General features: G+C 42.1%; 2 protein-coding genes across 11 annotated transcripts in view; both read left to right on the forward strand.

Annotated features, from left to right (window-relative positions):
- LOC146523567 (NACHT, LRR and PYD domains-containing protein 12-like) overlaps positions 1–1,240 on the forward strand; it is a 58,135-nt gene extending 56,895 nt beyond the window's left edge. For 4 of the 7 annotated variants that reach the window (XM_085151192.1, XM_085151219.1, XM_085151228.1 and 1 more), the window contains one exon: positions 916–1,240. In XM_085151192.1, the coding sequence (XP_085007318.1) occupies positions 916–1,102 (187 nt within the window). In that variant the 3' untranslated portion in view covers positions 1,103–1,240. The remainder of the gene's footprint in view (positions 1–915) is intronic. The other 3 variants (XM_085151184.1, XM_085151203.1, XM_085151237.1) reach the window with 3 other exon arrangements.
- LOC146523568 (protein NLRC3-like) overlaps positions 1–16,047 on the forward strand; it is a 78,774-nt gene that overhangs the window by 56,880 nt on the left and 5,847 nt on the right. The window contains exons 2-5 of one of the 4 annotated variants that reach the window (XM_085151389.1): positions 10,696–10,831; positions 12,063–12,139; positions 12,256–14,071; positions 15,576–15,752. In XM_085151389.1, coding sequence (XP_085007515.1) covers positions 10,722–10,831; positions 12,063–12,139; positions 12,256–14,071; positions 15,576–15,752 — 2,180 coding nt within the window. In that variant the 5' untranslated portion in view covers positions 10,696–10,721. Of the gene's footprint in view, positions 1–10,695; positions 10,832–12,062; positions 12,140–12,255; positions 14,072–14,774; positions 15,206–15,575; positions 15,757–16,047 lie in introns of those variants that run through there. The other 3 variants (XM_085151395.1, XM_085151404.1, XM_085151412.1) reach the window with 3 other exon arrangements.

Consider the following 16,047-nt stretch of genomic DNA (forward strand, 5'->3'; position numbering starts at 1 on the left):
ACACCTCATCAGTGGGACTCTCAGAGCTACCAGCCCTTTGCTACAATCACAAAGCTCTTCATTGAAATCAATGATATCAAAGCTGGAATCAAATGAGTCCAAGTCTTCTGCTGATTCAGCATCACATTCATCTTTGCTCCTTGTTCTGCATCCCCACCATGGACTTCATTCCTTTCCAAGCCAGCCTTGAGTGTCCTTTATTCAGCTCATCCTCTGCTTTACTTTTACACCTGATTTTTGCTGCTTTATCTCTCTTTCAACAAGTTTCTGTGCCTCAATCTTTTTCTTCTCTCCCTCATAACAAGATAGCTTCTTCTGCCTGAGAACATGTTGGAGTGATTTACTAATCCAGGGCTGCTTATTGGGGAAAATACTTCCTGTTTTCAAAGTAATCTCCATTTTCCCCCAGAAAGAAATGTAAGTAGAAATCAAGAACATGAGCCTTTAAAAAGTCCCAGTGGGTTCAGTCAAAGCAGTCCCTCAGTCCCAGTATAGAGTCTTTGGTCCAGACTGGAACAACTGTGTGCCCAGTTTGAGCTCTCTTCAGTCCTGTGACCTGACAGACCCAGAGGGGCCATCACATCACATTTAGAAGCTCCCCTAATGGAGCCACAACACATGTCCAATACTTAGTCTGTCTTGTTGGACCAACTGGAAGAAATGATTCAAGGACTTAGTCACAGAACAGAGATTCAAATCTCCAAAATCCAACTGGCTGCATCAGGACATATAGTCTGAAACTCTGCACAGTTTCCTGTTTGAAGCTACTTCCTGTTGGCTTCAGCTGTTTGGAGTTTCCATTTTCTAAACTTCTACATTCTGAACCTTCTTCAGCTCTGAACAGATGATGAAACACTGAATGATTTCAAGCTCACACTTTGTCTAATAAACTTACATCTTTCATTCTTTATACAGATTGTGGACCTGTGGTTTGTCAAAGATCAGCTGTGATTATCTGGCAGCAGCACTGAAGTCCAACCCCTCCCATCTGAGAGAGCTGGAGCTGTACAGAAACAACCTGAAGGATCCAGATGTGAAGCAGCTGTCTGATCTTCAGCAGAGTCCAGACTACAGACTGGAGACTCTGTGGTCAGTAGAGTGATGGAGTGAGTGGGTGGTGCTGTCAGCAGTATTGTACTAAACACAGTCAGTATGAAACAAAGATCCAGTGTTTCCTGTAAAGCTGCAGCTTCTCAGTGAAGCTGTGAGAGGAGAATGGTGACAGGCTTCAGGATTGCACACAAACACTTCCTGTTTCTAGCCTTTTTTACACCTTTATGGTCACCATAATAACGGCTGACACGCTCTGATCAAACACTATCATCAGCCATTCAGCTCTCTGAACAAAGCAGCACGCAGACCAATGACTGCATTTATTTCCAAGTTTAAAGCAGTGAAGAACACAGTCTGTAGGTGAGGAAGAATTTAGTGAGAGCAGATGTTTGGATGGAATTCCTCCAGTTAACAGCTGGAACCGTCCATCTGGATTGTTGGGCTTGTTGTTGGGGTTCCTACAGAGCTCAGAGTGGACACACCAAGGTTCTTCTAATGAATGAAAGTCCAAACTCAAACTAGGAGGGAAAAACATTTTCATCAACTTCAATAAAAATCCAAAGATTAGAAAAAGTGAAGCAACAATGAGTCCTAGTACAGTCCCAGCACTGAAGTCCCTGCTGCTCTTTATACTGGATGTGCTGCATCACTGACTGACAGCTGATGAAGAGTCTCTGGAAACACTCGTTTATCTCCTCTGCTCTTCCTTCTTCTCTATGCAGGTGGAGCTGATGATGGCAAACAGGACGGTGTGTGTGCTGAGAGAGGAGGAGCTGTGTCCCGATGATCCAGAGAGGTTGAAGCAGCAGCAGCTTGTGTGTAGAGACGCTCTGACTGGGCCATGTTACTGGGAGGTGGAGAGGAGAGCTTCATCCAGCAGTGGCTGACAGAGGAACGAGAAGAAGTGCAGATGACTGTCAGTGCTGCAGAGTGAACTGCTCTGAGAACAGCTCCACTGTCAGACACAATGTAGAGTCCAGCATCATCCCTGTGTGTCCCTCTGGATCTGACAGAGGATCATCAGTGTATCTGGACTGCTCTGCTGCTGCTCTGTCCTTCTACAGTCTCTGCACAGTCTCTGCACAGTCTCTGTCTGACTCTGGCTTCAGATCCTCCTGGATCAAACTCACCTGGAAAGACTTTCAAACATCACTCAATAGATTTGAATACAGAATATATTTGATATATGCTGTAGATGTACTGTAGAGTTGCAGTTTGTCACTTGTAAATACAGTCTGTGAGCAGCTATGAGCTGAAAGATCTTTCTAGAAACACGAAATGCTTTCACTCTTCTGTTGCTTTTTCATATATTTCCACAACATTAATATATATATAGCTGGACTGGCCATCGGGCATCCCGATGGTGATTTTTCGTTTTTATGGGCCAATGATATTTTTTTATGATTTTTTTTTTTGTAACAGTATAAACGATGGAAGGTGGTGGATTGGCCGGATGCTGGTCGATGTGTAAAAATAAGTCAGTTGTTTGGTGGTGGCTATGGCAGAGCTTCCACAGAGGCAGCAGGTGGATGAGGGAAAGGGGAGGCAGGAGGAGCAGAGACCCGAGGCAGCGTGTTGGCCCCCTTGAACTTTCCCACATTTTGTCACATTACAGCACAAACATGAATCAGTTTTATTGGAATTCCACGTGAAAGACCAACACAACACGCATGTATTCATTATCATAATTTAACCATTTAAAATTGATGTCTTAAATTGATTTTACGTAAAATAGCAATAATTTTATGGTTGCATTAAATAAATGCATGACTAATGAATGAACTATTTCAGTAATTAATTAAAAAAATCTACATAATCAATTAAAGATATATATTAATAATGAATTATCCATTAATTTCATTTAAAATGTTTCAATATTTGTTTATATACAATTCAAATTAGTTAATTACATATTTAATCAATTATTGGTTTGTTTTCTATTTTAATTATTTTACTGACACATTTAATGAATTATGTAATGATGTATTTATTTAATTCACGTTGCTACTCCTGTATGGAGAACCACAGGAGCCACGCGCATCGAAATAAAGAATTCTGTGCTTAAATAATGAATTGTAGAATAAATTCTGCATTTGTAAATTCATTTTTGAATTCTCATTTAATAAACTGATTTTTGAAATGCTTTTAAAAACTGAATTTTAAAAAACATTTTTGAATTCCAATTTATTAAACTGCATTTCAAAATCCTTTTTCCAATTGCACATTAATAAACTGCATAAATTGCATGAATGAAGGGATCCTGCAGCGAAACGGAGAGCTCAACCTCTGACTTAGTGCCTGTTTACTCAGTCTGACCACTTGTGAAGTTAACGCGCTAACGTGGCTAACGCTAGCCTCACCACACGTAGCCCCGTTATTTTAAGGTCATCTTAGCTCATGAAAGTTTTACGTCGCAGCTGTACGAGCTAGCTACGTGTTTTGTAAGCTGCTGTGCTCTTCACAAATAAAGCTGGAAGCAGCTCAGACTATTAGAACCAGCACTGAGGCCTGTTACATTTATACAGTGTTAGAGCAACAGCTGCAGCCTACAGCCTTTAAACTAGCGATTAAAATGCTGACAGTAATCAGAATCAAAAAGGGTTTTATTGCCAAATGGTGAGTAGGTTTACAACATTAGGAAATTGCTGCGGTACTTAGTGCAAACATACTGTCATATAACACTTAAATAGACATAAAAATAAAAATAAGAATCAAAAGTGCTAAGTAGATAGATATATACATGAGTGCAGGTGGTGATCATTGCCAAACATGGAATGTTGCAGTGAACACAGCGTAGGGTCATGTGTTAGTGGTGGGAACAGTCATATGGTTATTGTTCATGAGTCCAACAGCAGAGGGGAAGTAACTGTTCTTATGGTGAGAGGTTCTGGTGCGAATGGACCGGAGCCTCCTGCCTGAGGGGAGCAGATCAAACAGACTGTGTCCAGGGTGAGAAGGGTCAGCTGAGATCCAAGATGCACGCCCCAGTGTCCTGGAGGTGTGCAAACCTGTGTTTAAATAATAAAATCAGTTTAATTATCATGTTCGATCTTTTCAACTCCTGGCTCAACCCAGAGCCTGCATCCCCAGAACTACCTAGAAACAAAACCTGTATATTAGCATCAACTTCACATTTAAAACTTAGTCCCCCCCCCCCCCCCCCCCTGTCCTTCCCTCACTGTGATCCACTCTGTGCTATAAGAAACTAAACTTAAAAAACAGTTATCAGTCATGTGCTTCATACAAAATTTGCGTATGTTTTAGTTTCACGTTGATCCTCTGAGTGTCATGGTACTTCTTTTAATTTGACTTTATCAAATCGAACCAAAATAGGTTTGCTGTCTTTACTTTGCTCGTTTTCCTCCAGCACCACCTCGTATCACATGCCCTTTCCCTTGGACCAGTGTTTGTTATTCCATAACTGGATTTGGAATGTGACAAGTCTACCAATCCCCTATATAACTCCTACATTTTGCTTTGGTTCTATTTTCCTTCTATAAAATGTAATTGACTTCTACAGTGGCCTGCTTTGGTTAATGGTAACATCAGTAATATCAAACATTTTCTCCCCTTTAGCATTTGGCATTTTTCCAACAATATAATGTGATACCATCATCTAAACCCAGTCAATAAAACAACATTTTCTTAAAGCAAACATCAGCAACCCAAAATTTGCCGCCCAAGGGTCGAGTCTACAGTTCCACACTCTCATGTGAACCTTTCGGTCTCCCTCTCTCTCTTGTGCTCCTACTCCTGCCAAAAGCAAAGCAAAGCATCCACCCTTTTCTTACCGGTGTCGTGAATTGTTTGTCAACATCTACTCATCCTAACGTTGGTCCCGTCTTTGTCTCAGTGTCAAGTCAGTCAACACTTTAGTCCACATGGTCAGTCCAGTCACAGTCCAGTCACACACATCATGCACACGCATTCACACTAGATCTTGCTGATAGTGGAGCCTCACGCGCAAAGGATCAGATTCTCCACCCTCATCAATATGAGCTCATTTATTTGTTTTTTCTTTTGTTTTTAGAAAAAGAGTTCTTTATGATCTTGGACTGGATTGACTCGCTGCAATCCTTTTAGACAGGAACTCGCAGGTTCCCACAGGTGACCTTTTCCTCAGCCCATTGTAATCTGGAAAAGCTCACCTTATATTTGCTCTCACAAAAATGTTTTACAGCGCTGTTAATTCAATCTTACAGGCCTGCTTAGAACAAAAAAGGAGAAAAAGAGAGCTGATTATTAGCTCATCAGAGCAAAAACATCATCACCAAAGGGGGTGACACCTGACAGTTTTCTCTAAGTGCACTGTTACAAAAATAATGAGCCCCTCCTCGACATGTCCATGTTTAGTAAAACTCCCTCTACAGCCAAACCTAACTGACAGAATTAACCCATCACTAAAACAACAACCCCACAAATCTTAATCACAGAAAAGTTTTGCTTACTTAATCTAACAATATGTTGTGGGAATTAGAACTTTCCGGGCCATAAAGCTTTTTCCCGACTCTTGGCTTAACTAATACTTACATAGTCTGAAATCAGACTTAAAATCACTCCCTCTGTTCATTTTGCCCACATCATATTTCAGTGGTTGGCCTCAGGTTCTTCAGCTTCCTGACAGTCTGAAGTCAACTGACAGAGTTTCACCTGCTAAATACACAGAAAATCTTGTTAAAAGCCGCACAGTTTGCCCAACAGTAATATTTCCCATTAAGCCCTTTCTAAACACTTTATAACAATGTGTCATCACTAAATTATAAACTTCTTCTCCAAATCTGCACGACTGCACTTAGTCACAGACTTTATTTAATTGTCCTGCGGCTGCTATCATATATTTTACCAAACAATTCTTCTCACACAGTCACAGATATATTTCTCTCAATGCAAACTTCACTCATGTCTCAGACAGGAAACTTGAGTTTTTCTTTTTTCTTTTTTTTCTGTCCCCACTCATTCAACTAATTTGCATATTGAGACATATCTCGAGAAGTTGCCCTGACAAGAGAAATGCATATTCAAAACATTGCCGCATAATTCAATTATTATTATTTTATTTTTATTTCTACAGTAGTCACTTCTTTTGCCCAATCAGCTGGAAACCACTTCTAATTCACTATTTTAAACCTGCTTTAAGCTTTTAATCACTGGTTGGTCCTCCCAGTCTCTTTTTCCTTTTCACAAAAGTCACTCTATTGTCCTGCAACTTGTTAAATCTACACCATTTAGCATTTATGTCATGTATTCGTATTATTGAATGTAAGCATGTCTTCATTGCGTGTATGTTGTGTATTCATATTAATATTGAGTGTAAGCTGGTCTTCGTTGCCTCGATGTGTTTTTATAATCAGATTTAATTCCTGCATCTTTGCTCTGAACAGTGGATTCAAACTGTCTCACTTCTGATTCTCTCCAAAAATAATTTTACATGTGACAATTTCTACATGTGTGTTTTCTATTTTTCTATTCATTTATGTATTACTAGTTTATTTATTTCTTTATCTCTCTCTCTCTTTTTTTTTTCTTTACCTTTCTGTTGCGATGCTCTGGATGTTTCTAAACCCCACAAATTCAGCCTCAATTTTCATCTTGATCATTCCTCAGCTCGTCTGTGTGAAGCTGAGTGTAAAGAGGCTCCTGCTGTTAGAGAAACACTGTTTAACAGAGTCAGACATGTTCAGACTGAATTTCAGTCAGAAACTCAGCATCACATTGATGAAGCTGCAGATCAGATTAATTGTGGTTAATTTCTGATTAATTTCTTTGCTACCAGCTGAAATTTAAATGTAATTTAAAACAAGGATTCAAGGTTATTGGGTTTATTTAACCCAAAGAGATCACATGAACGTATATGAATTGTATGATACGTCTCTTCTATTTTTCCATCCATCCGTTCACTTCCACATATCCTTTTCAGGGTCGTGGGCGGTGCTGGAGCTGTCATCGTCTTCTTCTATTTTTCTATGATCATATTTTGATGTCGATTGTGATTGGTTTTATTTGTTTCTTCGGCAGTTGTAGTGTTTTAATATTTAGACTTTTTTCCATTATTGTAATTGTGTATAAAGTTTGATTTGAATGAAATTTACACTCAAATGCTTTCAGTGTTGCTGTGTTAAGTGTTTGCATGTCTAACGTTTGTATGGAAGACTGGTGGGGGAGGCTGTTACATCTTGCAGGAGGTCTCCTCTCTCCAGGAACTCACTCTGCAGGTGGGGGAGATATAGGAGAGGTGGAGGAAGAACTCAGCCTGGGTGTCTATGTCTTGTGTAGTCTGGAAGATGAGTGGATGACGGGGTGGGTGCAGTTTTCTTAGTGGTGGGATCGGGTGGGCCGTCCCGGGCTCTGTGGGGCCGGGCGGCGCTGCTGAACTGGGCCCCGGTCCGGATAGGCCTGGGCCCCCTTGGCCCTCCCTTCCTTCCCTCCCCATCTCCAGCTGCCTCCTTCTTCCCGCTCTACCACAATCTCCCACACATGCAGGGCCTTGGGGTAAATGTGTGTCACCAGGGTGCAGGGGAGGCATCCCCCCTCTGTCCCCTTCTGGCTGCCTGTGCCTCAATTTTATCCCACAACTTAGACATTCACATTACCCACACTCTCATAACACATACATATAGGACCTTGGGGGTGGGCACGCTACACGGCATCCAGAAGACCATCAGGGTGTACGACCTCACCCCTGGTGCCGTTGCCCACCTCTCAATTTTAAATCCACGTAGACATTGAGGGCTATCAGGAGGGGCTATGCGCTTACCTGCTGCTGAGTAATTGCATATGAGAGCATGAGGGTGGGAATGGATGTTTGTATCTGTGTGTGCCTGTTTGTCTGTGTCTATATGTCAGGTCGGGTATCAGACGCCACCTCTCTGGGGACATCTCAGGCCCTCCAAGGTATGTAGGCCTATCTCCCCCTACCACTCCCCCTGCCAGTGGCAGACGCCCTCAGACATCGGTGCATTGGTGGTTCTTTGTGTCCGGGGATGGGCGTCCAGGTACACACCTGCTCACTCCTGGTGGCTGCTAGTCGGAGCATGGGGCTCGCTCGGGCTCCTTCAGGGGTTGGGTGCCCTTGGCCTCTCAGCCTGGGGCTCGGTCACTCTGGCACAGCTGGCTGCCGGCGGAGCTCACGGGCACGTCACGTTTAAATCATGCTTTTTATCTGTTTTTGTTTTTTAATGTCTCTGTAAAGAACTTGGGATCACCTTGTTGTTGAATTGTGCGATATAAATAAACTTGCCTTGCATTTTGGCTGCTACCTCAAAGCACACTCTGCGCTGTCGATCTTACGTGCTGCACAATAATATTCAATATTTAGTATTTATAGTTATATTCACATAGATCATCGCGATAATGTTGTTTATTATATTGCTCTCTTTTGTTTGCTTGTTTTCTCTTTTTTCTTTCTCAACAGGTGATCCAGGTGATTGATATATGCATTTTTTATCTGTTCGTTTTGTTGGCTTGGACAACTTCCTACCAGACCCGTGGAAATGGAAGCTTCAGTGAAGAAAGATTCCTGCTCCCAGCCGTTCATTGGCTCGGCATTTTAAACCCCTAAAGGGTCACCTGGCCTGCATTAAATAAACAGGGCCAATAAAAAAAAATCACAAGAGTAATACAAAGATTTCAGCCAGTTTAGCTTAATACATTAACTTATTCTTGTGTACACAGTAATTCATAAATAAATAATGTATATTATCAATAAAGATTGATCTAAACAGTTTAACTGCTATGTACAGATAAAGGTTGCATAGCTTTAAAACATTTGCTATCCAGCAAATATCAGTCAAACTCAACACAAAAGGTAACATAACAATGGTTCAAATTGTTTGGACCAGTGATCCAAATCAACTGGCGTTGGTCAAACAGATGTGTGGTAGACTTACTTTGAAGGAGCTGCTACCGACAAACCAGCAAATAAACACCGAATATTTCATCTGTGACATTTGTGAGGTTTCCTCAAACACACTCCGTCAGTCTTGTTGCTGTTGAACGACAAACTATTTAAAAATGTCGCGGGTTTACCTGGTCATATTCTCATTCACAGGGCGATCGCCAAACCAAAAGCAAACAATTAACACCACACCGCTGCTGTTCACAGGACAGCAAGAGTAACGATCAGGAGCATCTTGTCTTCGTTATCGTTCCCCTCGTACGTGTTATTACTGCAATTTCAGCATTTTGCTTCACAACTAAAGTGTGCAGTTTACTTTGTGTGCACTCAAATGGAGTCAAGTCAATTAGCGCCACCTGTGGTCAAGTGCCATAGCCTACAGCCAGATTAACTTGCGACACATCTGAGCCACGTTTGAATTCCTGTTTCATGCACAATACATTTGTAACTTTTAATTTTTTTTTCTGTTTTTGTGTCTTGCAAATAAACCTTTAAAGTGATTGAAATGATGTTATGTATTTATTTTTGGGCTATAGCTACGGTGGCCCTGAGAGGCCAAACGGACTGCAACTTAAGAAAACACCAGCAATAACAAAAAATGCTGCAAAAGCACAAAAAACACAATTGAAATAGGAAAAAAGAAAACACAAATTCAAAAAACGAAAACACAAATAGAAAAAAAGAAAACGGAAGTGTTTCTGGGGAGACAATAGTAATTAGTAATAAACAGAGCCAGTGTGACTAAGTGGAGCTTGTGAGAGTGAGTGGATTGAAGAAAGTGAGGGACTCAGATGTGTCAGTTGGTTTGTCTTTGTTTTTGAGTGTGGAGGAGAGTTAGATTGGGTTGGTTTTAAAGCTAAGTTAAGAATGTTCTGAATTTTATTTATATAGCGCCAAACCACAACAACACTCGCCTCAAGGCGCTTTATATTGTACAGTTTAATTTCAAAAACTTGCATATGATCTTCAGTTTGCAGCTGGACTATCACATAGCAGCTGGAGCAGTCTCAAATGGAGGCCAGTCCACTGCTGCCACCTGTGGCCAAGTGCCATAGCCTACTACTAGATTAGAGTTCAGGGTGACGTTATGAAACTGTGACGTTTGAGCCACTTCCTGTTCTCAGTCCCAGCGTCCTGATCACCGAGGTTTCTGTTGCTCTGATATCTGATATTGATTATATTGGTAAACAGGCTGTAGCATAAACATCAGGTCTGTTCTGAAAACTGGCTTTATTTTTTCAAAGTAAGGGAATATCTGTGGTCTGATACCGCGGGCTCATGGGCTAAGGACTTGGATTGACAAGTCAAGCGCAGATGATTGTGTTGTTTCTTTTAAAGGCTTGTGTGTGTGTGCCTTCCGGTGTGTGTCCTTGTGTCAGTGGAACTGAATCAGTGTGTTAGAGAAAGTGCTCCTCTGCTGTGCCGTCATCGTGTGGATGCTTCTTTTAAAGTTGAAACTCATGTTTTTATGATCTGCTTCATTTCATTGAACCTTTATTTCTAACCATGAAGTCCCTTTGAGGTTACAACCTCCTGGTTAGGTTTAGGCTGTTATTGTGCTTCAGGCTGAAATATGAGGAGTAAGGAGTGGGGCTGGTTAGCCCTCATGACCCTCACCATAACACATATGTCACAGGACAGTGTTTACCACAGAAACTCCATGAAATGATCAATGAGAACTTTAGAAACCCGTCAGTGTGATGCTTCCAATACAACAGCACCTCTGAGTGTGTGTGTTTGCCTCTCAGACTAACTCCACCCTGACATCAAGAAGATGGAGGAAAAGGATGGAGCAGGATCTGCAGCATCCAGCTGTGTGTCTGTGAGGAGGGACTGGTCCAAAGGAGAACTTCCAAACTTCAGTAATGAACCTGCAGCAACAATGTAAGAGAGCTGCTGACTCATTTATTCAGTGTAAATAATGATTTTTGATGCAGTGGGAGAAGAAAAATGACAAAAACAGTTTTAAAAATAAGGATTAAAATATTACAAACTATATTTTTGAGTTTCCTGATGTAGTACAAAAATATATGAACATAACTGTATATAGGACAGATATTTTACGGTTCTTTTAGTAATTACCAAAAAACAAAAAGAATATTTTAAGCTGTCTGAGGTAGTGAGTCAACATGTCACACTGGGTCAAAGGTCAGGGAGTAAAGGTGTGTTTTAAAGGAGGTTTAAAAGCAGCAAGTGAAGGAGCCTGTTGAGGTAAATCGTTCCATAACTGATCAAATTGAGTTGGTGGACCTCTGTGTGAAATCAAGCACCTGGTTCACAGAGAGGATAACCCTCAAATGGGCTGTACAACATTATATAGGGAGACAAAAACAGAGATTATCGTAGCCATCGCTCTCTCGCATGGACGTGGCAGTCTTGCTGTCTGCTGCAAATCCTCCCCGTACCTCCGTGACCTCGTCTGGTATCTGTTCCCTCCTCGGTAAGAGACAGTAAAGGAAAACACGTCTCTGCCTAGTCTTGAAAATCTAATGTTATCATCCATTGTTCTTCTAGGGCCTCTTCTTCTCGTGGCCTCAGCTAACTGCTAATATTTAAATGGCTAACATTAACATGTGTGCCAGCCAGGTTAACATTTATGATGAACTATGATTAGTTAACTGATGTTGAAACTGGAGCTTTACTGACCTCTGAAATTCCTCCTAAAGTGTTATTCAGTGTTGTGACAGTCAGCTGCTTCAGCTGCTGCTGGGATGGGCTGTGGCAAAGAGAACAGAGAAAATCAAAATCAGAGTTGTTCAACTGCATTTGGTGACGTGACTAAAGCAAATCTTTCAAATAATCATCAACGGGATGTTGTCTCCTTTACTACGGTTACTTTACTTGGTCACCGTGTGAATTTCTTTGAAATGAACCAAATTCTTTTATTTGTTGGTTGTTGCATATTTAACCTCTACAGTCAGGAAAGGAGGAGATGAGGCCTCAACAATGTTGGGTTGTAGCTGTGGTTCAGGTTAGAGTGAGTGTCCATGGAATAAATGTAAGTCAGTGAACTGGAAACATGACTGTGTTAAAACTTTTTTTTCCCTTTTTATAATGAGTCTAATCAAAGGTGGACAGAAGTATCTCCACTTTGACTTTTCTGTGTCACCATCAGAGCTTCTGCACAGTGTGGAGAAAGATCCAGAAGCAGAGCTGGACTGCAGACAGCCAGTCAGAGCAGCTGTGTACAAAGTAAGACTGAACATCTGTCTGCTGATGGACTCATTTCTGAAAACTGGACTTCTTGTGTTGTTCAGACATTGAAGAGTTTTCTTTCTCTTTAGTCTCATTGTTTTTCTTTCTTTCAGCAGATGTTGGTCTGCAGGAGGTTTTAGATGAACATAAGATCAGTCTCAGGAGGAGATGTGAACGTGTGACTCAAGGAAGTGATGAAACAGGAAGTAGAACCCTCCTCAACAGGATCTACACTGAGCTCTACATCACAGAGGGACAGAGTGAAGAGGTTCATACCCAACATGAGGTGAGGCAGCTGGAGACAGCTTCCAAGATGGACGCCCTCCATGACGCTCCAATCAGGTGCCAGGACATCTTTAAAGCCTTACCTGACCAACAGAGACCCATCAGAGTGGTTCTGACCAACGGCGTGGCTGGTGTTGGAAAAACCTTCTCAGTGCAGAAGTTCACTCTGGACTGGGCAGAGGGCTTGGAGAACCAACATGTCAGTGTGGTGGTTCTGCTTTCATTCAGGGAGCTGAACCTGATCAGAGATGAGCAGTACAGTCTTCTGGAGCTGCTCCATGTTTTCCATCCAACATTACAGAAGGTCACAGCAGAGAAGCTGGCTGCTCTTCGGCTTTTGTTCATCTTTGACGGCCTGGATGAAAGCAGACTTTCATTGGATTTCACCAACAGGAAGCTGCTGTCTGATGTCACACAGAAGTCATCAGTCAGCCAGCTGCTGACAAACCTCATCCAGGGGAATCTGCTTCCCTCAGCTCTCGTCTGGATAACTTCCCGACCTGCAGCAGCCAATCAGATCTCTCCTACATGTGTTGACAGGCTAACAGAAGTACAAGGATTCACTGATGCCCAGAAGGAGGAGTACTTCAGGAGGAGATGCAGTGATGAAGAGCTGTCCAGCAGAATCATCGCCCACATGAAGACATCCAGGAGCCTCCACATCATGTGTAGTATCCCAGTCTTCTGCTGGATCACTGCTACAGTTCTGGAGCACATGTTGACTACAGAGCAGAGAGGAGAGCTGCCCAAGACCCTGACTGACATGTACTCACACCTCCTGCTGGTTCAGACAAAGAGGAAGAAGAACAAGTACCATGAGGGACATGAGACGAGTCCACAGGAGCTGACGGAGGCTGACAGGGAAATTCTTCTCAAGCTGGGAAGGCTGGCGTTTGAACATCTGGAGAAAGGAAACATCATGTTCTACCAAGAAGACCTTGAGCAGTGTGGTCTGGATGTGACAGAGGCATCGGTGTACTCAGGAGTTTGTACAGAGATCTTCAAAAGAGAGTGTGTGATCTTCCAGAAACCAGTCTACTGCTTTGTTCATCTGAGCATTCAGGAGTTTCTGGCTGCAGTCTACATGTTCCACTGTCACACCAACAGGAAGACAAAGGTGCTGAAGATGTTTCTAAAATCAGAATCTTTCACCAAGATGATTTTTAGTGTTTTTGATAACAAAGATCTCCAATCACTTGATGTATTTCTGAGGAGAGTCACGGAGAAATCCCTCCAGAGTAAAAATGGCCACCTGGACCTGTTTGTTCGCTTCCTTCATGGCCTCTGTCTGGAGTCCAACCAGAGACTCTTAGTAGGTCTGCTGGGTCAGACAGAGATCAGTCCAGGAACCATCCAGAGAGTCATCAACAACCTGAAGGAGATGAACAGTGATGAAATCTCTCCTGACAGAAGCATCAACATCTTCCACTGTCTGATGGAGATGAATGACCTCTCATTATTTCAGGAGATCCAAGAGTTCCTGAAGTCAAAGAAGGAACTCTCTGAGATCCAGTGCTCAGCTCTGGCCTTCATGCTGCAGATGTCAGAGGAGGTTCTGGATGAGTTGGACCTGCTGAAGTACAACACATCAAAGCGGGGACGACAGAGACTGATTCCAGCTGTGAGGAACTGCAGAAAGGCTCGGTGAGTCCAGATGTGGCCATTAACATCATTGATCAGTGTAGGTTAGTAGTTTAATTTTGAAAATAAAATAAGATTGTAACCACAAAGTGTTTGTGTCCGTACGCTGCAACCTTCCACACCATTCCTTTATTGTACAGACTCAGGAGCAGCTCCATGAATCCCAAATCCAAGAGTGGAGAACAGATTTGAAGTGTGTCACATCCATGCAGTCACAGCTGTTTCCACCATGTTTCCACTGATATTAATCCTGTTCAATGACACATTTCATATCAGTGAATATGTTCTTTAGGACGTCCACTGACATGTTTAAGTGTCCTGCTGGAAATCACTCAAATCATCCATGAAATCCATGAAAAATCCTTTTAGTGTTTCTAACTTCACCCTCTGTCCTCTCTCTCTCTCCATCCTCCTCACTGCTGCTTTCACTGATAATCACACAAACATCGTATTCAGCTACAAAATAACACAATAATATCATCTGATGATCATTATTATAAGAGCAGGATCCATATTTGATATCAGAGTAACACACTGCTTGGTTATGTGCAGTCATCATCAGTGACTGTGGGTCAAACAGAAGCTCTCTGATTGGTTGCTAACCTTGGTCACCTGTCCACTCTCACCTGTTTGTGTTTGCTCTCTCTTTGCTGTCTCCATCCTCTCTCTCCTTTCTCTCCCTCTCTGTCTTTGTACTGTCACTCAGGTCCAATGGAAACAGTGACATTTACAAACCAATCAAAGACAAACTGTCAGGTTATAACAATATTCAAAGTGAATACAGGCTGCTGCTGGACACAGACAGGTAACATCATTTTGACTTGCTGTCACCTGGATCTGGACTCATAAACACTGAAGCCCTGAACAGGAATACAAATCATTTTCTGCCAACTAGCGACACACCAGCAGATAATGGCTCAGAAAGCTAAAATGAGCCAATCATTTCTGTGTTTAGTTCCCCTGAAATCAGATCTGATATCAGCAGCTCTGAGTTCATTCATCATTATTGTCCAGTGATGAGATTTCTGCTCTGTTTGGTAACAGTCAGCAGGTTTTTCCTGCGTGTGGACGTGAACAGTCGTACCTGACAGCAGGTAGCAAACAGAGATCATCTTTCCAGCTGGAACTCTTCACTGAGCTGAACCCATTCAAAATGTTCTGGAGTCAAAACAGGAAACAGTCCAAATGTGTGTCTTCACTCTGACTCTGGATCAGATCTCAGTGACAGACTGTGGACATTACGGAAGCCTAAATGTGACACCATCTTCCTCCTTCATCTGCAGATTAAAGCCAAACAAAGATTCTCATTAAAAGTCTGCAGGTCTGAGAGAGACTCAATCGTTGTGTCATGTCAAACACAGTAAGAGGAGCTGAAGCACAGATGTGAAGAGCAGATTCATCAGATTATGACCTCACTCTGTTTTGTCTTCATATACATTCAGTCTGTGTTTATACTGCAGATTTTCTGCTTTTGTAATAACACATTTTATATTTTCTATCATCACAGACTGACTCAGTGTGGACACTCAAAGATTCACTGTGAAGTTGTGGCCTCAGCTCTGAAGTCCAACCCCTCCCATCTGACAGAGCTGGACATGAATGGAAATGATGACCTCCAGGATTCAGGTGTGAAGCTTCTGTGTGCTGGACTGGAGAGTCCAAACTGTCGACTGGGGACTCTGAGGTGAGTTCACTGACTGCAGCTGTTGTAGTTTTTCTATATTTCAAGTCTTTGATTGATGTTTGAAACTTTCTTTAGTTCCTAAATGTTCAGGATGTGTCTGAAGACAAATGTGAAGAAGTTTAAGTGCTTTCAGAAATGTTGAGGCTTTCCAAACGACTGAACAACAGTTTTTCCTTTTGGCTCCAAATAGAAGTGACAGACTTGAGCAGGGTTCATTTAAAGGCTGACAGAAGTGGAGTGGTGACGGGGAGATGTTTGACAGGACAGTGTTTCAGCCTCCACAGGTTCATGTTGT

The sequence above is a fragment of the Neolamprologus multifasciatus genome, chromosome 3 (assembly GCF_963576455.1).
Source record: "Neolamprologus multifasciatus chromosome 3, fNeoMul1.2, whole genome shotgun sequence".
In the NCBI taxonomy this organism is placed as follows: domain Eukaryota; kingdom Metazoa; phylum Chordata; class Actinopteri; order Cichliformes; family Cichlidae; genus Neolamprologus; species Neolamprologus multifasciatus.